Raw genomic sequence first — 25,829 nt, forward strand, 5'->3', positions numbered from 1 at the left:
AGAATGTTAGAATAGTAAGCAACACTCTTGCAATCAGGGCACATGGGCATCATGAACAGGCTCCACAGCACGGTGAATGCTAAATCCGTACTCTCTGGTTCTACAGGTTAACTCTACATTTCAACTCCAAGCAAGTATTTTTGTATGTGATCTGCTGGTGCACTTCATAACATAAAAGGAAGAGCACATTTGGAAAATATGCTACTTGTAGAAACACACACTACACACAAATTAAGTATAAAATGTTTTCTACACTCACAGCACCAACTATATACCCAAGCTAGCAGCATATCCTCGAAAACGAGTAAAAGCAGAATATTAAAAAAGCAATACCATTTTTTGTAACATTTGGCAATGATACGGGGAAAAAAAAACTAAGATGGAACTTAAGACTGTGGAATTTTAACAAGTGGCATAAGAGAACCTCAGTGGAAATTGTGAGTGATGTACGAACCAGCAGAACAAGTTCATGCTTGAAGAACTTCTAAAAGTATTAATCCTTCTACTAGCAGGGCATGGTGGAGCGAATTAGAAATATAATTTATGAATATTTTAGATACAAAGTAGTCCATATAATGTGAGGAAAAGAGTTTGATCCAGACATTCTATGGTTTGCTATGTTGTAGCAGGCATGGATGAAGGCTCAATATATATTGTTTTGGCAATTCTAATGTCAAAATTATTTGCTTTTCAGTGACAGAGTAGATTATTTTCTGAAAAGGAAATATATATTTCGAGAGAGTAAAACCTACACTAGATATTTTCCATTTCGACCACTGCCCTTCCTGCTAACTGAACCCTCTGCTTCACACCTTCTTGAACCATGGTTAACGACCGTAGGATTCTAAACTTGATGGTCCTTGCCCTCTAATAGTCACTCTCCATGTCTGAACATATGCAGCTATGAGTAAACAACTACATTGGATTTTAAACTGTTAGAAATTGGGTTTTTGGTTGGCTAGTGTATGCACCTAAGGAAGACAGAACCGACCAGTCTAGTCAGGGCCAGTCAGATACACACCTAAGATAACCTGTGCTCACTCTCTGGTAGCTTGGTGCAGAGTGGAGAGGCTTATCAAAAGAGGCAATTGTAAAGGATTTTTGCAATACAGTTATTACAGTAACGGTGAAAACACCACAAACCTACTCCATACCAGTTTAGAAAAATAGATAATATTTAACTGATTCAAATATGACCAAAAAAAACAAAATCCAATCATATTTCTAAATTAATCAATGAAAATGGTCAAAATTCAGTCACTTCTTTATACGGGATGCACCTTGTCAGTTTAACAATAAGCTCAGTGCTAGTGTCAAAAAAGTGAAACAGAAGGGTTTCAGGCCCGCCTTTACAAAGTAGTTACGTTGTCAGCCAAAAACAGTGAACCTAATGCTAGCACGTGTCGGGGAGAGTTTGTTGCTCCTCCATGCCGCTGTATAGTGTACTTACGTAATCACTACAAATGAGCCAGTAAACTCCCCTTCTCTCTCTCTTCAGTTTGGGGAGGGAGAAAATCATGGTAAGCCTCATTGTCAGAATAAGAGGTGTGATCAGGTGATATCCTCCCCAGTGTCTCAGCACTAGGGCTAACATACTTGGGCTCCATGTTTGTGTGCAATTGCAGTCAGTATGGAGCTTCCTGAACACACTCACCATCCTCCATACACGGCGGAACAGAATACCACACGGTACCAAAAAAGTTTAGATGTATTAGTTCTTTCTTGACACTTTACAACTCCAGCTGCCTTCTCTCAGTCATTCTACTCAGATCATGGAAGAGCATAATTCCATGCCCTCAAAATTCAAGTTGATCTTGTTTCGCCACAGCACAGGTACCAATCTCTGTCTGTAATCAGATGATGATGTTTGCAGCCCTGGTCTACACCTGCCTTGGACCTTTCATAGAAAGCCTAGTTTCTTTATGTTCAACTGGGTCAGGACCCCGGTATTTTGTAGGACCTCTGATGAATGGAATTCTGCAAACAGGCTGCAACATCTACAAGGGGAAGAAAGCCTTACACTGCTCCTATTAGCACTCAAGTCTGTTTCTAGGATCTCAGTCCCAGACTCTATATGTGTAATGACCACACAACGTTGTCTCTAAAACTGACATTTGGCTGAGTGTTTCAAAAGTAAGTGACCAAAAGCACTCCAGTGCAGTCCCTTGCTTTTTGATGGTTCCAACTCCGGTTTGGGTGCCTGCAATCTTTCAGGTTGGGTCCTCAAAGTGACTTTCCGTTTTTACCCTCCTCTTCTCTAAACAGGCCAATGATAATGGCATTTCAAATTGTGGATTATCAGCACCGCAACTTGGGTCTGAGGCCTTGTGCTGCCCTCATCCTCTGCCTTGTCCCATGGGGCCTTTGTCAGTAAGAATTTCTGCTGACAGAAATCATGTTTGGCTCTTATTTTTAGATATGTGATTCTTGCGGTACATCGTGTGTTGTTGCTGGGTATGACAAGAGTTACAGGAGTGTCCCCAAATGACTGCTCTGGGCCAAGCATATTCAAAATTTCGTATCTGGGGCTAGGCGATCCACTTTTCAGTATATTTCAGCAGTCAAAATGTCCTCCGTTTTCCACATCTTAGCTTGTCTCAGGCAGTATCGATAAAGTCCCCCCATGGGTGGTGCATGTAGCACGTGCCATCGCCACACCGATCGATCAAAAGCAGGAACTCCGGCTGGCACACTGAGGAATTCGGGGGGCAGTGTCCTGAAACCACCTACCCCCAGTCTGGTCCATATTTGGGTCAGAGAGCTTACACATCCTCCTCCGCATTGTTCACCACAGTTGGGCACCCCACTAGTGTTCTACTGTATATTGAGTATATCTTAAGGTCAACATCACAGAAATGGAGATTTGTGCATGTGCAACTGAAGGAATCATCACCCTTGAGCTAAATTACTGCTAGGCATTAGGGTCAGCTCCTCCATAATCGACTCAAGTAATGAACCTGTAGATGATTGTGGCCTCCAAACTAGCATTCATACCTTCAGTCAATCAAGTGGCCAAACCATGCTTCCAGATGAGATGCCTTTAATAAATGTTCTCAAACTTACAACTCCCCCAAAAAATTTGAAGCTGCAATAGCATTAGTACTTTCCCACCTTGAGAATGCTAATCGACTACCTTGGAGTAACCATCTTCCCACTAAGGAAGCTGCAGCAAATTCAAAATGCATCCACCAAACAGCTGCCCAAATTACCGATCTGTACTCACATTAGAAAAGGCCCACTTTCCCTACACTGGCTCCCTGTGGCCAGAACTCTCATCACTAAAGCAATGTGTATGACTCACTGAGCAATCCATGGGTCAGGATTACCCCTCACTCAACAAAAAAAACAGCTTACGGATTGTTCCGACATTCAAATAGACTTCATTTGGTAGATCCACGATCCACCTTCTCTATCCAAACAACCAAAGTATGGAAAGCCTTCTAAGAAATATTGACAATAGTCTCCAATTTCAGAACACATTTAAGACATGGCTCTTCATCTCAGTGTTAACACCTTAGGCCAAATGTAAGACCCTTTCTTTGCGGCCGCAAACAGGAGATTCTCCCATTTGCGGCCGCAAACAAGGGTAATAGCATGTACAAATGCTATTTTGCGAGTCACTGTTTGGCAAGATAGCATTTGCAACTCTGGCTATTAGGAAGGGGCATCCCTTCATACCAGAGAGTCAACATGCTATGTACTAATGTTTTGCGGCCGTAAAACACTCGCAGTTAATCACCTACTTCAAGGAGGTGGCAAATAACCCTGGGCGTAGTAACACTACGCATAGCACCGCAAAGTGCACTTTGTGAGCTACGCGCACTGCGTAGTGCACTGTGCAAAATGCTGTTCACACTGATTGCACAGTGCGGAGAAGCATCTGGCACTGTGCAATCAGTGCAAACCGCATCTTGCACAGTGCAAGCGGTCGTTTTCTGACGCTCAAGTAGATTTCTACTCGAGCGGCAGCTTTCTCTACGTGGACTGGTAGTTTCTGATCTCGAGCAGTCGCAAGCATACGCGACCACTCGCGATGAGAAACCTGACCTCCCCGCATTGAGAATCTCGCTGGGAGGTTTATTTTCCACGCTCGCGATCGTCAACTTGATGTTGCTGATCGCGAGCAAGGAAAAAGTCTCACCGGGATGTCATTTTGCTCGCCTGCGGTCGCCACATTAACATTGAGGACCTCGAGCAAGCAAAAAATGACCGCTGCGCTACGCGTGTTTGCACTGTGCTATGTGCAATTTGCGTAGTGCGAAGTAGGGCAAACTTTGCAAATTACGCGAGCGTAGCGTAGTAATTCGCCCAGGGTTAGTGGTAAACCACTCACAAAGGGGAAGGGGTCCCCAGGGGATCCCTTCCCCTTTTTGAGTATGTGGGAAAATATTTTTAAGAGCAGGCAGTGGTCCCAGAGACCACTGCCTGCCCTTAAAAAATTAAACTAAAGTGTTTCATTTTTCTTTTTTAAATGTATCCCATTTTCCTTTAAGGAAAACGGGCTGTGTTTACAAAAAAATGCTTTATTAAAAAAAGAAGTCACAGACATGGTTGTCTGCTGACCCCAGCAGGCCACCATCCCTATGAGTGCAAGCCATTCCTGAAGGGGTCGCAAATTATGCCTGACTCATTAATATTTATGAGGCATGCAATTTGTGACCCGATTAGGAATCGTAAAGTGTCTGAGACACGGTTGTGCATTCCGAATAGCGAGTCGCAAATGTGCCACAATTTGGACTCGCTAACTGGCGGGTCATACATCTGGCCCTAGATGCTTAATACGCCGTATAAAGATTAGTAAATAGGTAAAAACAGTTACACCTATTCTGTCATACTCTCTGCAACAGCTCATGTGTATCAGTAGTGCTGCTCGCTGTACTATGCATGGAGCATGCCTTTTAAGTTCATGCTGCCCAACCAACATCTCCCATCTAGAACATACCACATCCATCACCCTTCCAATCTTGAACATGATCAAGGGTGCGCAAGAATAGATGAAAACCTTAACACTTCATAACCTCAATATGGGTATGAAGCATTGTAAAAGTACTCAGCACCAAATAATGAGCAGTTACAGAGAAAAACCAGCCCATAGGATGCAAAATAAACATATAGCATTGAAGAAGGCTTAACAACACTGCGTCACCGATATTTATAAAATTATGCAACAAGTTGACTGCTACACGGCTTCCATTCTCTGCTCAAAGCACCAATGAGAAATGCAATCTTGCTTTTTTGTGATTTCCCTGAATGGCTATATTAGATTGCACAGCACAGAAAGCAGTGTTGTTTTGAGAGAGGCCACTCCATGGCTTCTTGATATCACAGCATGGGTAATGAGGAACAGGCCTTTTGGTGACAATTCACAAAGTGAGGGCACTTAGGGCACTAACTCAAGCAAATAAGATGGGTCCTTCTGCCCCTAGTTGGGAAGTGACAGGGATAGAATGGGGGAGTTGGGGGGCTTGCATCATTAGCTTGCAGCACTGAGACCGCCCTCATCGCAGCTACCGACGACATCAGGTCCCTGCTCGACAACGGGGAAACAGCTGCCCTCATCCTCCTGGACCTCTCAGCAGCCTTCGACACCGTATGTCACCGCACCCTGATACAGCGCCTCAGCAACACCGGAATCCAAGGAACGGCCTTGGAGTGGATCATTTCGTTCCTCGCCGGAAGAACCCAGAGAGTCCGCCTCCCCCCGTTCCGATCTGCGGCCACCGAAGTCATCTGCGGCGTTCCGCAAGGATCCTCGTTCAGCCCCACCCTCTTCAACGTCTACATGAGCCCCCTTGCAGCCATCGCATGCCAACACAACCTAAACATCATCTCCTACGCCGACGACACCCAGCTGATCCTCTCCCTCTCCAACGACCACGCCCCCGCCAGAGCCAGCCTCCAGGAAGGAATGAAAGACATCGCGGAATGGATGAAGCTCAGCCGTCTGAAATTGAACTCAGACAAGATGGAAGTCCTCATCCTGGGACCATCCCCCTCTGCCTGGGACGACTCCTGGTGGCTCCCTGCCCTGGGCACCGCCCCCAAGCCAACGGACCATGCACGCAACCTGGGCTTCATCCTGGACTCCTCCCTCACGATGACCAAGCAAGTCAACGCCATCTCGTCATCCTGTTTCAACACCCTGCGCATGCTCCGAAAGATCTTCCGGTGGATCCCCACCGAAACCAGGAAGACGGTCACCCAGGCCCTCGTCACGAGCCGACTGGACTACGGGAACACCTCTATGCTGGAACCACAGCCAAACTCCAGAAAAGACTCCAGCGCATACAGAACGCTTCTGCATGACTCATCCTGGACATCCCCCTTCACGACCATATCTCTGCCCATCTGAGAGACCTGCACTGGCTCCCCATCAGCAAGAGGATCACGTTGAGACTCCTCACCCACGCACACAAGGCTCTCCAAGACATGGGCCCCAAATACCTCAACAGCCGCCTCGCATTCTACACACCCACCCGCCAGCTCCTATCCGCCAGCCTCGCCCTCGCCACCGTCCCACGAATTCGCAGAACCACCACCGGAGGAAGATCCTTCTCCTACCTGGCAGCCAAGACATGGAACTCCCTCCCCACCCACCTACGGCTGACCCAGGACCATCTCTCCTTTAGGAAACAACTCAAGACCTGGCTATTCGAGCAGTAACGACTCCCCCTCCCCCCAGCGCCTTGAAACCCTAGCGGGTGAGTAGCGCGCTATACAAATTGGCTGATTGATTAGCCCCAGTGCCATGCGTTGCTGCACTAATGGCAGCAATGCCTCTGCCCTTTGCCTTACCATTACTTCCATGGGTCACTCAAAACAAATGTAAATTACCGCATTGGTCTTGCAACCCTGGTATAGCTAAATATAGAAGCCCAATAACTCAACTGATTTCCTGTTTTAGACAGGGCTTAATTTGAGCTGGTGGTTTCTGGTGCTACGCACCAGCACTTAATCATCAACACCGGTGCTTTTCATGAGCACCAGTTAAGGACATATTCATTTATGGTAGACACGGGGAGATTAAGTGATTTGCCCAGAATCCCAAGATGTTGAGCCCATACAAAGACCCGTACCTGGTTGCCCAGCTCCAAAATCGACAGCTCAGGCCATTACGCCACATCTTCTCCCCACTTTCATGGTTAGTACTTGGTTCTGTTTTAGGTGGGGCTAACAGGAGAAATGGGCTTGTGCATGCTGCCTCCTAGGAAGAACCCCAGCACTTTTTCCCCCACAAATTAACTGCTTTTAGACCCTCTCTCTCAAACCTTTAATTTGCAGGAACTCTACAACATGTTGCCTCCAACATAACTGTAAAATATTTCTCTGGAAATGCAATATTTTGGGCCTCAAGAAAAGCTCCTAACAATTTGGGATCAAAGGGCCTTTCATTTTTCAGTAGAAACGTGTGAAATAAACATATATGCATCATGTATTATTCATTTCTGAGAGAAATTCACGTGTGGACAAGCAATTTTAAAATGTGTTGTTCAGTTAGGAGACTTTGATTGGCGCAATTTATCTATCATTAAGCATTTGTTATAAAAGCGCAATTTAGTAAAGGACGTAGATGTTCATTTAGAGTTCGACGGTAACAACATTTTCCGAATTAAGGAGAAACGTGGTGCAGGAATTTCAGTCGGTTTCAAGATTTAGAAAATTTCCTAAAATGATGCAATTACAATTTGCATCGACAGTTTTTATTACTGAACAGAAAAACTGCACCGTTTTCAAAACCGTTGATAAACCTTTAATAAAGTGATGAGCATGAAAAATGCACGTGAAATCAGCTGCATTGTAGTTCTTACCGCCAGTAAATTTAGAATGCTAAGCAAGGTCTAGTGCGAATAAAGCATCACTATTTTAGTCCGGGTAATATTCGAAAAATGACCCAATAGGCTGTTTTCTTTACATATGTGAATAATTTACCAACATTCATAATGTTAAAATGTCATATTTTATTCATAAGAATCAGTGGAGCACATTCTGAGGTGATTACGCCTTTCTCACTCCAAATCACATACACTGATTTTTGCACAAATGTATCAAGACAGTCAAAAAGTATATTATGCATCGCAGGAGGCTGGGATACTGGGCAGCTGAAATAAAAGTTTCAGATGGTACAACGCCGCATCAGCTGAAACATGCTAATAGCCCACTTTAGCACATGCTACAGGAGTAGCCTATTTCGCAGCATTAGTAAAGTTATACTTTCAGAGACTTCTATTGCGACTCTCAGAAGAAACATGGCTTGCATTGTTAAAAGCTCTTACAATTTAATCACCTCGGCTAAAATCGACCTTCATAAAAAACTCCAGCAGCGTTCCCCGATTTTCATTGTATATTTTGCACTTATTGAATATAATATATTTGTACTGTGGGCAAGATTTTGAAATATAGGAGGGGAGGTATGATCTTTTTCCGGGGGTTAACTACTCTGCTACATAGAGCTGAGTGCATCTTCCGGATGCAGAGTTTGCTTATCAGAATGTGGCCCTAGCATTTCCTCTTCCAGGGCAAGTGCGCGAATAGCTCAACCAGTCCAGTTTTTTCTTTACAGCCCTGAACTTATAACGTAATAAACAGTGTTACAGGTACGAGGGTTAAGAAAAAAAAATCCTCCCTGGATCAACTAGTCACGAATGGACCGCGGAATATGAGGGCTCTTTCACTGGTTGATAAACAGGGGACCTAAGTTTACATCAGAATCAAAAGTTCTATGTTCATCAGGCAGTAATCTCCAAAGCCCTGCCACACACCGTTTTAGGATCTCACAGATGTATAGAAAAAGACAGGTGTTCATATATAAGAAGAGTATATATAAGCAAAGAGAAGTGGATCTAAACCAAGAGAAGTGGATCTAAACCAAGAGAAGTGGATCTAAACCAAGAGAAGTGGATCTAAACCAAGAGAAGTAATATAAACAAAAAGGAGTGGACATACAAAAGAGAAGTGGATATAAACGAAGAGCAGTGATTATAAAAAAAAATAGTGGATTGAAACAGAGGAGTGATATAAACAAAGATGAGTGGATATAAACAAAGTGGAGTGATATAAACAATGAGGCGTGGATATAAACAGAGGAGTGATGTAAACAAAGGGTAGGGAATATAAACAAAGTGGTGTGATAAAAAGAAAAAGGAATGGATATAAACAGAGGAGTGTTATAAACAAAGAAGAGTGGATATAATAAACAAAGAGAAGTGACAAACAAAGAGGAGTGGATATAAAGAAAAGGAGTGGATACAAGCAAAGAGGAGTGATATAAACAAAGAGGAGTTGGTATAAACAAACAGGAGTTGGTATAAACAAAGAGGAGTTGGTATAAACAAAGAGGAGTTGGAGAGGAGTTGGTATAAACAAATAGGAGTTGATACAAACCAAGATGAGTGGATATAAACAAAGAGGAGTGATATAAACAAAGAGGAGTGGATTTAACCCCTTCCGTGCCCGTGGATTTTCCGCGCTGTGCAGACGTTTCAATTAGTGGGCGGGGATTCAGACGGCCGGGAGTCATCCTGCGCACACGCCCACCGCGACGTGTTACGTTACCCGGCAGTCACGAGCATGGAAGAGGTTAAACAAAGAGGAGTGTACAAAACAAAGAAATGTGGATCCAAACAAAGAGGATTGGAGAGATATAAATAAGGAAGAGTGGATATAAACAAAGAGGAGTGATACAAAACAAGATGAGCGGATATAAACAGAGTAGTGATACAAAGAGGAATGAATATAAACAAAGAGGATTGGAGTGATATAAACAAATAAGAGTGGATATAAACAAAGAGGAGTGATACAAACCAAGATGAGCGGATATAAAAAAAGAGGAGTGATACAAAGAGGAGGGGATATAAACAAAGAGGAGTGATACAAACAAAGAGGAGGGGATAGAAATTAACACCTTGGCTGCAGCGCCAATATCACCTGCGGTGCTGGACATTCCAATCTTGGGCGTGGTTCAGACGGCCCCCTGCCGTCGTCGATCTCGCCCACCGTGACTCATGATGGCCGGGGGCCGACATGAGCATGGAAGGGGTTAAGAGGAGTGGATATAAACAAAGAGGTGTGATATAAACAAAGAGGAGAGATATAAAGAAAGATAAGTGGATATAAACAAAGAGGAATGGATATCAACAAAGAGAAGTGGATATAATCAAAGAGGAGAGGATATAAACAAAGGGGTGTGAAATAAACAAAGATGAGTGGATATAAACAATAAGGAACTGATGTGGAGCTTGCGGTGAATGTATCTTTAGTTACACTGTTCTGATGTTTGAATACATGAGCATGGGACAAGATCACTCATAAAATGTATTTTTCTGTTTTATACTAAAATAAAAGAAATTGTATATTTTGTATATTTTATTCATGGAAATATCGCTAATGTCACAAACAGCACAAAATAAAATGTCTGTGGGTGGGACCACGAGAAATTTCACTTTCCACCTACCTGCCGACAACCTTGGGCGCGTCCTTGGCGTCTGCATCTCCTGCCGGGCATGGGGGAGCATGTGGTAGCGCTTCGCCTCATTGACAAGATCTCGGCAGGCTTCTGAGGACTTGATCAACTCCTCGTTGTCCACAACGTTTAACAGGTAACTGGGATGGATGAAGGGGAGGCGAACCACTGCCAGCAACTCGGCGGCATGCTACAAACAAGAAGGCACACAGTCACCTTCACAGACTCAACTGTTTTTTTACCTTAATTTCTTCTGCCAGAGCTCTCGTTCTCCAACTATGCAATTTGTTGGCCACAACAAAGACAAGCCAGATTGAAAGTGAAGCCATACAGTCAATACACCAGCAAACACTAGCAAGTATTTTGCACCACAGCCTCAGATGCACTACTTCAGAAGGGAGGGACTTTGTTAAATTTTATTAAAAAATGACAGATTCTTTGTATAGAAGGTGTGTTTCTCATTTTTTTACACCAGTCATGGGTAATTGTTTTACAGATGTAGTATGCATTTTAGAGAAGCCCTTCTCCAGCTAACTAAATACAACTATACACATTAGATAATGGTGTGTAAAAACTACCAAAACTGCTGTAAGAAAGAGAAAGCCTAATGGAATCTACACTAAAAAATAAACACAATCTGATGTAACCTATGACATCTCCAAATCAACACCATTCGAATTTAGAGGTCAAAGCAATTACGTTGTTTTGCCATATTTAATAGCACATGGATTATGAATTTTGATTTTAGCACTAAAATAGCTCACTCTGGTTTTCAGTTTGGGTTCTCATTACAATTTGGCAAGCTTTAGGTGGGGTTGGGGATATCGGGGGCCAGTCATCCTTTAGTTGGGACAGTATCCCACACCTAATTCAGGGCACTACCATGTATTGTTCCTGGAATGAAAAAACTCACTGTGAACACTCAGGCATCCCAGGTGAAAAAATCCATATGTTTTTCATGATTGCGGTGACTATCAAGTGGACATTGATCATCTATTTCACCAGGTGGTCAACATCATTGGGGATGGGAAGTGCAGGTGACAGGTTAGGGGAAAGGTGAGCGAAGCACATACAGAGCGAGCAAATTATTGGTAGCATGGATGGGGGGTGTTGTTGGCTCCACCTGTGGTGCTAGACGCGAGCGGGGGCTGGACCGCGCCCCTGCCTAATACAAACCTACACTCAAATACGCAGGTGCGATTTTTACATATTCCCTAATTTCAGGTCTACGAGTACCTCCACCACTCTCTACATGGTGAAGTGATACACACCTACCCCAGAGGATACAGCTCACCAAACTCGAAATGAGGGCCTAGGAAGAGCTACCAGATGTTGTCACAACCAAGTGCAAACCTCAATAATCATAGTAATAATAACGTCTCTCTTTTTTTCTATTGTGGATGTCAAATTTTACACATTGCCCAGTGCAAATGCCATGAGCACTCTAGAGTTGTGCGTGTTAACCAGCATCATATTATGCTATTTCTATACTGTGTCGGAATTTAAGGTATCATAAGTTGGGCATTACAAACTAAACTGCAAAGGGCAAGTCCCACCTTATTTAAAGAATCGTTTCAACACTGCACATTTGCCATCTCAATTTTAGAAAAAGATGTTTAAAATCTTTGTTTGAGCTGTTGAAGATTCTGCCTCACAAGCGATTAAAAGAAAGTATTGGAAGCCTCAGACCATCAGCACCGATCAACCTAAAGTAGCATCATTCTTCTATTTGATCGCCTAGAAATAGATATGGATGCAAGTGGAAAACAGGGATAGTCCTCCTCCTTCAGGATTCCCTCAGGATAAAGGACATGTAACTTATAGTAGGTCTAATTTAACCATAAAGGTAAAAATGCCCTTTTCAGTGTCAGAGCTTCAGATCAAAAGACTCATATGCTCAGTGTTTGCAAAACTCAACACGTCCCCTGCCTCCTACTGTTAGAAGCCTTGTGGGCTGGGCAATTCAGTACATTATATATATTTCAGCAATCTCCTTTATTCAGAACCAAACTGGAAGGGGTACAATCTATGTGCAATGCAGGCTACAGGGATAAGTGGGCACAGGACATAGGTGCAGACAAGGGCCAATTTTATGCCCCCTGCATCCATGCTCCTGTATGTTCCTTACTGGATCATTCAGCATCACTGTGTCTTAGCATACGGAGAGTTTTAGGTCACTGTGGGCATGAGTTACTGGGCACAGGACATGGGCAAATGCTGTTCCTTGTATTTAAAGAATATGGCCAGAGGCTATGCTCTTATGTTTCTGCATGTAGCATTAATGGGCTTAGGATATGTGTTTTCACCGTCTCCTGTGCAAGTACCTGTAGGGCACCTGAAATACAGACAGGTGTTATGGAAACCAATAGGTGTATTGGAAGTGTTAACAACGTATTTAAGTTAGCATCGTCTACATACAAGTGCCTAGTATCACCTCATCATAAAATGAAGGGAGAAACTGATCACTGATTATCAATGTCACTAATGGAGGAATGAAAACGTATGCTCAAGGGATGAGATGAGAGACAAAGGATACAGCATGGATATTATAATATGAAAAAATTAAAAAAAAACACGTTCAATATTCTTGAGGTTAAGCATTGAAGAGGACTTCTTGTTATCCATCAAACACTCGAGGCACATGCTTTAGAACAAAGTTATAATGGCAGCAATTACCTTTTTTAGGGTTTATACTAGTTTGAAATATTCCTGGGAACTAAAATCAGAAATCTCCAGTAATTGAGGATTATGGTATGACGTAGCAGTATGGAAATCCAAAATTACAGCTAGACGTAGCTTGTGAGGAAACATTCCTAGACTAATCAAAGAGTCCAAACTATCAACGAAGGAAACAAAAAAAGTGATACTAGGCAGATGGGATAGTATCCAGTTCATTCCGCTGCCAGGGACTCTTAAAGTTCTTTTTGATTCTATATCATCTTTATACTGATATTCAGGCATTCAACCCTCAACAAGGCAGCTTTTTGAAGAACTAAAGTTTTTCTTCCGGAATAAAATGAATAATATAAGACAAGACTGTTGATAGTATCAATTGTAATGCTGTTCTCATTTTCTCTTTGCAACTATCAGCCTGGAAGGAAGGCGGAAAAACATTTAGTCTTCAATAAAACCCACAAATGTCCCCAACAACCATGATGTCTTCTTAGTCACAATTGCTCAATTATCGAATCCACCACGTCACTTTCACTGTATACTCCATCCCGCAATCTATCATCAATGGCCAATTATAAAAGGAAAATTCCTTTTACTTTAGAAAAAATTTAGAGGCAACTAATCTGGTAAATTACAGACCAATCACTAATTTACCAGTTCTAGCCCAGGCCGTCGAAAGTGTAGTGGTTACTCAATTAGAGAGCCATCTGGATACTGACAATTGCTTTTCAATACTTCAGACTGAGTTCAGAATTGAGATGTTACAGAAAGTGTACTCTTATGAATCGGGACTACGCATTTAGATTTAAAGAGGTTAGAGTAGGGGTCTTGGACCTTTTCTGTAGTGAGAGCTACTCCTGATCAGTAAAAAATCATTGTGAGCTACTGAAGGCCAAGAAACGTGTGCATTGTGACATACAACCCAACTTCATTGACCTTAAGCCTAATATCCATAGAGCCAGATACCATGGTTTGAACAAAATACTTTGACATTTGGCACTATGAAAGGATGCCATGTGAGTCAGTGAAAGTGTGGTCTTTGAGATGTATGAACATGTGTATGTATCAATGGGATACATGTGTATGGGTGACTGACAGCCTGTGTTGTATGTCCTTGTGGCACAGGATGTAACGTTCACAATATGTGGCACAGTTACAAGAATAACACAAATATACAACCCTTGTTTTGACTGAGAGAATCTGTTCTGCAAGAATGTTCATAACATGGAGCATTTTTCTACACTTTAAATTTCTCCCACTTAAAATAATGGCTGTATTTTTTTTTTTTATAAATATAGCACTGCGTCTAACAGCCACTGGGAGCAAGATGCCTGCTGTATGTAAAGGCGACTCTCTGAAATGGGCAAAAATTCAACTGAAGAGTTAACTTTATGTTTATATTGATTCCATAAAACTCATCATTTCAATGTTCTCCCATGTTAAAGTGTCACATTTACAAACAGCAGGCATCTTGCTGCCAGTGACCCTTAGACGTGGTGCCGTATTTACAAAAGAAAAATACAGCTATTTGTTTAAATGGGAGGAATATTAAGTGGGGAGACATGTTTCATAAAACATTAAGATGTAATTAGTATAATTGAAAGGGCAGAAAAACATTACGACAATAAAAAAAATGACTTTTATATTTATAAATAAGGCATAGTGTCTACTGGACACTGGGAGCAAGAGGCCTGCAGTATGTAAATGCAACACTCTGAAATGGGAGAAAATTAAAATCAAGAGTTAACTTAATTTTTAAATGAATTCTCAATTTCAATTTTCTCCAATTTAAAAGCATTTCGAAACATTATTTTATTCTCAGGCTCCAATATTGAGTTAACAAGGACTTTTATTTAAGATTAAAATACCTAAGTGCTTCGGTTATTCAACTCTGTGACCCCACCTGGATCATAAATCTGGCTGAGCGATCTGCAGCCTGATGATAATAAGGTGCTGCCTGTCCTTAGTTTCTGACACCCAGATCATCAGCGGGACTGCGAGGACCAGCGTGCACAGCGGCGCGGATATCCCGCCCCCACCTCCTGTCCGGTTAAATCCTGTTGTGGAGAGCGCCTACCTGGTGCTGCCTGTCCTTAGTTTTGCAGAGGGAAAGCTGGTGTTGCTGCTGGGGACTCCTGGACATCGCGGACCTTCCTTGTGAGAAAGACAACTTCTCGCGGCCCCCGCTGCACGGGAGCCGCTCACATTGTGGAGCGTGAGGAAGGTATCTGCCATCAAAGTGAGAGACTGACACCCAGATCGTCAGCGGGACTGCGAGGACCAGCGTGCACAGCGGCACTGATTTGCCGCAGCTGGTCCTCTTCCCGCCCCCACCTCCAGTCCAGTTAAATCCTGTTGTGGAGAGCACCTACCTGGTGCTGCCTGTCCTTAGTTTTGCGGAGGGAGAGCTGGTGTTGCTGCTGGGGACTCCTGGACATCGCGGACCTTCCTTGTGAGAAAGACAACTTCTTGCGGCCTCTGCTGCGCGGGAGCCGCTCGCATTGTGGAGCGTGAGGAAGGTATCTGCCATCAAAGTGAGAGACTGACCCCCAGATCGTCAGCGGGACTGCGAGGACCAGCGTGCACAGCGGCGCTGATTTGCCGCAGCTGGTCCTCTTCCCGCCCCCAACCTCCTCTTACTTAACCACCAGTTTGCACGTGCGGGCGGGCGCCGGGCTAAGCCCGGGCAAAGGGCGGGCCACCTGAGGTCGTACGAGGCCGGGCAGGGCCACCTCCCTAAAGATTGTGGTATGGATATAACTGTTGTAGATCTGTTAAATTCCCTGGCTAGTTTTATATCATCCTTGTGTCCCGGCGCTTTGTGCTGATATACTGGACAAGCCCCAAATATGCCGCTACGGTCTGTTAAGGAAAGAAAAGTGACACTCACATCTACGGGTGGGACGGCCACGGGAACATTGGATCAATTTTTCAAAAGGGCGACTGTAATTTTGGAAAATGAAATAGCCCTCACTGAGCAGCGCTTGTCCCTAGATCTCATAACGGGAAAACGCTCGTCTTTAGGCCCAATTGGCTTAGTAGTATCGCCCCAACCATTACGACCATTAGATTATTCAATTGTCCCAGGCTCTAGTACAAGTCCGATTGTAGAAGATAATGACAATATGGAAGGGTCCTGTTCATTAAATATATCTATAACTAGCACAACATCTAGTAGTTCCAATTATAAAGTCCTAAACTCCCCCTTGGCGCTTAGTCCGCCATTAATAGTTAAGAATCGGGAATCCCCCGTAAAAAGCATACAAAGTAAGCGGAAAAGAGGGGGTAGTCCCCAGAAGGGTGGACTGACTAAAATCCAAAAGAAAAGTAGTAACATCTCTGCCTGTGAGGCTATTGTGCAACCCCGCAGCCCGCACAGGGCTACCTTGGAGCCCACTCTACATTTTCCAAATTGTGGGTTAGACGATGCGGGCTGTTGGGTAAAATAGAAACATTAGTTAAGTCCTTGATGCTACCCTTATTGGAGAGAACTAGGATGATAAATTCAAAATTGGACCAGATAGAGAAGCTAGTTAAAGAGAATGCAAGTACATTAGACAATTTGGCAAAAGGTGTGGATAACCCGAACACCTTGACCATACAGCAACTAGGTGCAGGGCCCGGAAAGGACACCAGTGGGGCCCAACAAACTAACATAGATAAGACCACCATACAATCTGGGCAAAAAGTTAGAGTGAAGTGCCCCACATCTAAAAAACCCTTAGGTACCACTAGGGATGAGGGCACTGGGGAACGTACAGATTTGAGAACGCAGCCCATACTATGTACTTTAAAAGGGCAGATTAGTAAGCAGAGAACTACAGATAGACAAGGTACTGACCAGGATAGATTAAAGAGAATGACTACCCATATTGACCTGCCACCAGAGGCGGCTCCCTCTGTGAGCGTCCTGTCTTGAGTCCCCGAACTCCCTGTTGGGAAAACTGAAGGGTACCTTGAATTAAAAAACAAGGTAGCCTTTTGGTTAAGTAAAAATAGACCGCTCCCACCTAACATCGATGGAAAAATCCTAAATGTCAGAAGGGTTGGGTGGTTGGGACGTATGACAAAGGACCTAGAGGGAGACCTAATCATAGTGAATTTTAGGGACAAACGGGTGATTCCCTATCTCCAGAGCTGGCAGTCCCAAACTGGCGATGGAGGGATAGTTATGTGGGAATTGGGTGATTTTTATCCCAGACCACCGTACTGGACCTATGAAAGATGTCAAATAGGAAATACACTTGTTGGGAGCACCTTGGGTTCTGCTTTAAATGGTTATAACATCCCTACTTTCAATCGCTTTGACTTACTCTCAGGCCTAGAAGAGGTTGACTGACTTATTGGTGATACCCCCAACTCCCATGCAAAATCCATCACGATAGGTAGTGTGAAAGATAAGGTGAATATAGAAGCAGCCATGCCTTGTGATGGAATGGATGATTTAAATTGGGTAGATCCTGCCCCATTAGAAAGAGCCATTCCCCAGGAGTGTGAACTGTTAAAATACATCTCTGAAATTGAAACAGCTAAGGTAGGAGTTTGTACAGTATTTAGTGACTCGCATGAACTGGGTGAAATGGCGAGGGTTGAAAATCAAGTGGTGAGCACTTTTCTTGGGAACAGTAATACTATCACTGGAACAAATGAAACATGCCGCCTTATTTTTTGGAATGTGGCAGGATTAAAAACCCAAATAAATAATACTGCATGGGGAAGGATTGTAAATGGGTATGAAATTATGGGTCTACAGGAAACATGGTTGACCGAGCCTGTGCATATCCCTGGATATAAAACTATATTTACACCAGCTGTGCGGGGATTACATGGCAGGGCTAAGGGTGGTCTGTCCATGTACCTATCTAACTAGCTTAAATACGAGAAAGTTGATTTAATATCCCATAACGGGTATTACCAGCTGGTGAAGATAGGTATTAACAAGGCGACTAGCATAATAATCATACATTTCTATAATAACAGCGTAGCAACAGACGTTGTCCAGACCATAAAAATGTTGGGTGCTGCTTTAAAACATGAAATGGATTCAAGTTCAAATGATATAATGTTTATTTGGAGGGGGGATTTTAATTGTGCTCTTTGTAAACGGGGTCGACAAGGTATTTGTGGTCTCATGTTGGACCAGGACATTAGTCTGACTCACTTTGAGCATACCGCATGCGGGGATGTGTTAAATGAAATTCTTTTTTCATGTGATCTGGGATATGCAACTGAAATTGGCCAAATAGGATTTCTTTTATTCCTACTTTTATTGGTAGGGGAGCGGCCACCATAATTGATTTTTATATTATGCCCCATTAATTATGGAAGTCAGATTAAAGAATCTAAGACCCTTGATGTGGTATTAAGTGATCATCGGCCACTAACTTTGGAGATTGAAAACCCTTTTCGGGATCTAACTAGGGAACGGTCGGACAGGCACCTAGCTTCAGACGTGATACTTGGAAGACAAAATGGTTACTCGCTTAAATGGAGTAAATTGGTCCCTGAAAAATTTCTGATAAATTTAGTGAGTAATTGCAAGGAAAGTTTTTTGACTTGCTTAGATGAGCAAGCAGATAGTCTGTCCATAATTAAAATTTTTAATTACATTGCATCGCCAATCAAGGATACTTTGTGGGTAGAGGTAAAGTACCGGGGGAAAATGAATAGAAGATGGTTTGACTCAGCATGCACAAAGGCCCTTTCCAATCTTAAAGATGCCTTGCATGGAAATCCCCGTGACCCCTTACTGGTTAGAGAGTTGAGAAAGACTTATAACGAGGCGCTTAAACATCGGAAACTTGCTATAAAAAGGGAGGCATGGGAATCCCTGTGTGAGGCTTCGCTAACTAGAGATTCATCCGCTTTTTGGAAAGCAGTAAATGCGCCATTTCTGTGTGATGCTACAAAGGCACGCATAGAAATAGCGATTACTAAGGATAAATGGGTAGCCAATTTCTCCAAGTTGTACAGTCCTGTGGAGGGGAAAAAAAATCTGACATTTTATACTCCTGGAGAAGAAAAGGTTAAGGTTATAAATCTGGCTGTAACCCTGAAAGAAGTCACCGCGAGCCTCAAAGATACCAAGGGTGGAAAAGCGGCAGGCCCGGACGGAATCCCAGCGGATTTATTTAAACATAACATTGAATTATGGGGCCCTATGCTCGTACAACAATTTAATGCTGCTTTTGTGAGGGGTTTAAGTGCCTCCTGGTTTACCTCAGTAATTGTCCCAATATTTAAGAAGGGAAATAGGCAAAACTATACATGCTACCGCCCAATTTCCCTTCTTGACGCATCCATAAAGATCCTTGGGAGAGTCATTTTAGGGAGACTCCAAGCCTGGGCAGAGGAAAATGGGCTAATCAGTGACCTGCAATATGGTTTCAAGAAGGGAGTGGGAACACTTGAGCAGGGCCTAAACCTATTTATCATCCACCAGAAATATACTAGGGTAAGGGGGGAACGCATATATTTTACATTTGTTGACTTAACGTCAGCATTTGACTGCGTTTCTCACAGTAAACTCTGGGATATTTTAGAAAAATTAGGGGTGGATGAAAATATTATTTGCTTTTTAAGGGAACTATATTCGGGTGCCACTGCTGTCGTCCGTTATGGAAAGGATGGAGAATGCACCAGATCTTTTGGGACAGGTCGTGGGGTGCGTCAGGGGTGTGTCTTTGCCCTGTTTTTATTTTTAGTATACATCAATGACCTCGAAAAAGTTCTGCTACAAGAGTGCAGGGACATGCCTATGATAGGTAAAAGATCAATCCCTGCACTCTTGTATGCAGATGATGCGGTCATCATGGCACGGACACCCCTCGCCCTACAGGGTCTGATAACAGCTTTTAACAATTTTATGTTACACCTGGACCAAAAAATAATCTGTACTAAGACTTTTTCAATGAATTGTGGCACAAGGAGCAACAATCGGAGAAAAAAGATGTACATAAATAATAGTCCCTTAGATTTGACCACAACGTTTCCTTCTTTAGGTATCCTGTTCCATGAGTCTGGTACATGGGCGAGTGCTGTAAAAGCAAGAAGTCTTTTGTTTTCGAAATCAATAATGGCCCTAAAAACTTTATTAAAAAAATGGGCAAAAAAACAATCGGGGAAACTTTAACAATTTTTAATGCAACTTGTATATCAGTTGCTCTCTATGGCTCAGGACTCTGGGGATACGTTAATACAAATTTAATTCAATCAGTGGAAAATGTGTTTGAAACACATCTTAGCTGTACCTGAGAGTGTCTCGATTTACATTTGCCATGAGGAATTGGGCCAGCCACACATTGGAGCTACAATTAAAATCCAGCATATACTACTCTGCCACAGAGTCTGGACAACCAATGAGTGTGTATTAAACCGTGCACTTTTGACAGATGTTTTAAAATTAGAACATGTAAGTAGGATCAAATGGCTTAACTATGTGAAATGTTTCCTTGTTGAAATTGGTTGCCAAAATTATTTTGATGATCCCCTCACAATGTCTAATGTCCCGAGAAAGATACTGAAAAAACAATGCATGGAGTTTCTCGAAGAGAAAAGAGCCAAGGAGGAGGTAAAGAAAAAAACTGTATCCTTGCATCAACTGATATTAACTGAGGACAAACTTCAGCCATATTTAACTTTGTATATGTCGAATCATGAACGATTTGTCCTGACTCGTTTTAGGTTAAACATTCTTTTTAGACTCTTGAGTTTCCCTGTTATGAACAATTGGTCTCGTGATGTAGTTGCCTGCCCATGGGATGACTCATCGTCCCAATCGGATATTCATATTTTATTTTTCTGTAAATTTTATACGTTGCCACGCATAAACCTGATTGTCCCACTTTTAAAGGAAATGAATTTTAACCGATGTCGCCCAGCTTTCTTAGAAATGCAGAGATTGGGCACTGTAGTAACTGTTTCTGAATTTCTTAAAAAGGTTTTTAAACTAAGAAAATCTATTTGTATGGACGAACTTTAATAGCCTGCTAAAAGTAAAACTGTCTTTTTATGATATATCACATAAGAGATTCTATTGTAATAATTTTTATGCTATGTACTTTTATGGTTGATGTTGATTAACCGAATAAAGAAATTAATTAATTAATTAAATAAAAACACTCTGCCCTTAACTTTCAAAGGAAAATGTGACCCTGTGCTTATTTAGAAATGAACTCAAGGCTGTGACCTGCTCTGAAGGTGTCTGTGAGCTACTAGTAGCTCGTGGTCGACTGGTTGGAGACACATGGGTTAGAGTCATCCAGCATCTTTCTGCAGGCTTTGATTCGGTGGACCACCCATTGCTGATTAGTAAAGTAGCCATCTGAAAATGGTTTAATCCTTTTGTTAACAATTGGGCACCTAAAGTTATTCTGGGTCATTTTCTTTCACATGTAGGTCATCCTAGCAGAGTGCCACAGGGCTCTCCATGTCCGGTCCATCTTTAATGTTTACGTTGCCCCATTATTTAATATTTTCTTGTGGTCCATGCTGCCTCTTGAGTTGACCCTTCTGCTAATCACAGCCAGAAATTTGAGCATTTACTTCGAAAAACTGCAGCTGATGAAAATGCATCTCAAAAGCAGTTGCATTCATTTATCATTCATTCAGTATCACCTGATCCTTACATCAATATACTGCATTTGTGTGCCATTTTTCTCACTATATTTGATTCCTTTTATCAAAATTATTTCGGGAGTTTCACCTGGTTTATTTCTTAACTGAAATCTAGTTTTCTGTTCCTGTATCATGCACCTTTCTCTGAGGAATGCCTTGCTATTTGTGGTATGTTATTTAGGGGTAAGCTCAGGTTTTCATACAGAAACATGCCTTTACTTTTAAGTGGTCAATTGTTTCGAATGTGTGCTTGCTCAACCATAATGTATTTTAAGTCTGGGGCCCTTACTTCTCCACAGTCAAATCTATCATGTATATTCTCTAACCAGCATCAATAGCCAGTTGTTGATGGAAGATGGGCAAAACACTGATATTAATTTCTTTCTACTGCGGATGAGGGTGCCTTCTCCAGTATACCATGCTAGCACATCTCCCTTGCTATTGGCCTCTTTTCTTCATAATATTACAATCATTGTCTTGTGCCTCTATTAGTTCAGTTCCCTGTTTAGTCACATTTACAAATTGTACTACAAATGAGGTGCACTGGCACTTGTCATTTTCCCAATAGTTTTTTAACACAGATTAGGGGCTTATTTACAGTATGTCATTTGCAGTGGCGGCTTCTCCGCATAGGGGATTGCCCCACTGCTCGCTGTGCAGTGGAAAATAAAAATAAAATGATAATAACAAGAAGAAATTAGCATTCTTTTTTACCATGCAACTCCAGGTGGGGCTGGATCGCCAGAGAGAGAGCAGGAGTGGTGTGCACTCCCTCCCTACATGCGCAAGACGCTATGACCAGCCGTCTTGGGCTGGCCAAACAGTCAGGCATAGTATGTTCCCCATTGGGCTGTGCTGCACAGCCCCGTGGAGCACATGCCAAGTGGAGCACATGACCAGCCTCTGCAGTGTCGCGATTGGTTGGAAGAATTGGAAGCCTGAGTGCTTCCGGCGTAAGCAGAAGCCGGGAAGAAAACAAGAAGATGGAGGAAAGGAGCACAGCAGATACGGCAGCAAAGCAGGTTGGTTTATTTTTATTTTTCCCACCCCCACCTCTGTTCAGAGGCAGCCGCCACTGGTCAATTGAGAAGAACAAAGCACTCTTCAAAGTGGTTTTAGAGACATCTCTAACACCGAATATTCCAGTGCAGGCAGGAAGAGCTCACAATGAGGGTAGAACAATTCTTCCACTTAATAGAAGTGTTTCCATTCTTCGGCTGACTCCAAACAGTGCTGATCTAGGTCTAGCACAGATAAGGATTGTTTCTGTGTCCAAATAGCTTTATTTAAAACACTTGGCAAGGGAAGCAATTCGACTAGAAGTATATATTCCAGTAGGGCATTACTACTACCGTCCTTGTTATAAAATGGAATTTCCTGTTCAACACTGTATTCTGTACATCCCTGTCAGTATTTCAATGGAAAGTGCCTTTGTACAGCTTCAGGAGGGCACTGAAGTCCTGCCCGTGTCATTCAAAACCAATCCAAAGTAGTATTATTCTATTTTGTGGCAGATGAAATGTGTAGACTACCTTCTTTGCAATTTAACACATGCAGTAAATTAATCTTGCTAATTACAAGTGATATTTGTAATTTCTTCTCGAAAAGTAAGTATCAGAAATATTAAGATAATTCAGGGCAGAAAGAAGAATTTGGATAAAAAACGATAAGAGACACAGAGGTGTTGAAAAGTCTCTCAACTTGACGTCTTCTCACTTCATAGTGGGCTAACACTGCATCTTTAAGAATGTACAGATCACCGCTAAAAATGCTGTCAGATCCGTCATCTCAGACGTCAGACGTCGAGTGGGTTTTAGAACTGAGCGTCCCCTAACTCAAAGATAGCACTGGAACATGTTGACAACTAAATTTCTAGTTATGAAAGATCAAAGTCTGCTCTTGATTCAACAGAAGTTTATGCTTCGAACGTAATAGTCACCAGCCGCAAAGTGAAATCTGACACATGCTGGGCACATATGTTACCAAATGAGATACTTAGTATGTGCACCTTGTATATTGATAACAGTTTGTTCATACATTTCCTATGTAATTAGGTAGACTCTGGGAAAAAAATTCAAGTGTACATAGGCGCTGAGATTTTTGGTGTATGGATAACGTTTCTTGTTACTTGCTGTTTTGGAAATAAACCATATTTTTTTTAGAATTTTTGAGGAAAATTTCAATAAAATCTGTTTAAAAAAAAAGACTAGAAGAACCTTGGTCTATGGTGCTAGGATATCTGTGGTAGTTATTTTAAGTTACTTAGGGGGTCCTTCACCATTTGCTATATTTTACGACCTCACTTAGTAAATTAATTTGTGAGAGGCTTCGGTTTTAGAGACATTCCACATTCAAGGGGTAGTTTGAAACATTGCAGCAAGTATAGTGTTCAGTGTATAACTCCTGAGTGAATAATTTGTAATAAAACAGAAAATCGGAGGGAGTTATTCCCTTTTGTAAATACTATGGCAAAGATCCTGGAGAATAAAGTTTTTTTTTTTAATAAAGGATGATAAAAGGAGTATTGATCTATAAGTGAGCCATCTATCAAGTTTATGTTATTAACTGAAGAATAAGCAACATTTTTGCTATACAGAAGAGAGTGGGATTTTTCGAACTGCATTTCTTTTTGAATGATCAGAATCATGTATACTTTGTGTTTCTCCAGCGTTTCCTTCTCTCTCCGAAGGGCCAATTCTCCCTTCATGAATTATGAGCATGTATGCATTGCACTTTAGTGTAGTTTTAGGTCCTTGGGCGTACATCTACACATTGTAGAGCACTGCCACACTTTCAGATGAAGTGTTGACCTTTGCATTTGGCCAGAAATCTAATAGGAATAAAGTAATTGCAATTGTTGTAGATTAATTTGAAGACACATTTTTGTAAGTCCTCCTTCTGCCTTTTCGAGATTTGGAAGGGGCAATTAACAGTTGTTGTCATTTCAGCCAAAATGACTTCCCCCTGGCCTGAAGATGCAAGAAAGTCTCAATTTTTGAAAATTACTGAAAACAGAGTTAGATTTCGGGGTCTCTAGTTGGCACAGGTAGGTACTTGTGAAAAATAGGGACCCTGGCCTCTAGTCAGGGTAAGGGGGATACCCTCTTTAGATAACCCCTGCTCACACTCTTGGTAGCTTGGCTCGAGAAGACATGCTTATCAAAGGCAATGTGTAAAGTATTTGTACCAACACTCACAGTAACACAGTAAAAACACCACAAATGGACTCCACACCAGGTTAGAAAAATAGAATTATTTAATCTAAACTAAACAAGACCAAAACAACAAAAATCCAACATATACAGTTCAAGAATATGGTTTCAAAAGAGTTGCATTAAAATAATCCACAGTTGTGTCACGTTTTAGCCAAGAGTACCTTTAGATGCGACAAAAGTTTGAAGTGAAAGGTGCAGCGTTGAGAAACAAGCGATGCGTCACTCCTGAGACCCTGGGGAGGCGATGAGACAACCCCGCTGGACGCAGCGGGCGTGTTGCGGTGACTCCGGAGGGATGCAATACCTTGTATGGATTCTGGTGTGCAGGTTTCGTAGGAAGCGTCTTGCAAAGGTACGATGCGAAGATCTTCGGGACGGCGACGATCTCAGATGCGCCGGCGATGCGCATCGCCGATCTTCTCCTCTCGCGGCCCGTCGACGTGCTGCGGTCCGCAAGCAAGCGGTGCGACAATCTCACCCAGTGACGACAGGCTCTGCGACTATACTCACAGGGATGGTACGCTTCCCGCACTGGAGCGATGCATTCCGCAAGCGAAGGACGCGTCGGTTCTTGCAGCGGCAGCAGGCGCTGTGACGATCTCGATCTTCGCAGCGGCGGGAATTTCCTTGCACTGACAGGGATGCGCTCCGCAAGCGAGCGATGCGTGGAACTTTTCAAAATGTGTTTGGTTTCTTCTTGTCCAGCTTCCCAAACAACAGGTACCACTTCCAGAGGCACCACAACTGGCCCAAGCACTCTAAGAAGGACAGAACTCTCTCAGTAGAGTTCAGGGGGGAAGCTGGGGGTGAAGTCCTTTTGTTCCTGGGACTTCTTAACAGGTAGCCAGCTCTACTCAGGCCCTTGG

General features: G+C 42.6%; 1 protein-coding gene across 1 annotated transcript in view; it reads right to left on the reverse strand.

The window, feature by feature from the left end:
- The window catches only part of KLHL29 (kelch like family member 29), a 1,176,991-nt gene that overhangs the window by 107,276 nt on the left and 1,043,886 nt on the right, over positions 1-25,829 (reverse strand). The window contains 1 exon segment of the mRNA XM_078647716.1: positions 10,451-10,649. Within this exon segment, the coding sequence (XP_078503842.1) occupies positions 10,451-10,649 (199 nt within the window).

The sequence above is a fragment of the Lissotriton helveticus genome, chromosome 6, assembly GCF_964261635.1.
Source record: "Lissotriton helveticus chromosome 6, aLisHel1.1, whole genome shotgun sequence".
NCBI lineage: Eukaryota > Metazoa > Chordata > Amphibia > Caudata > Salamandridae > Lissotriton > Lissotriton helveticus.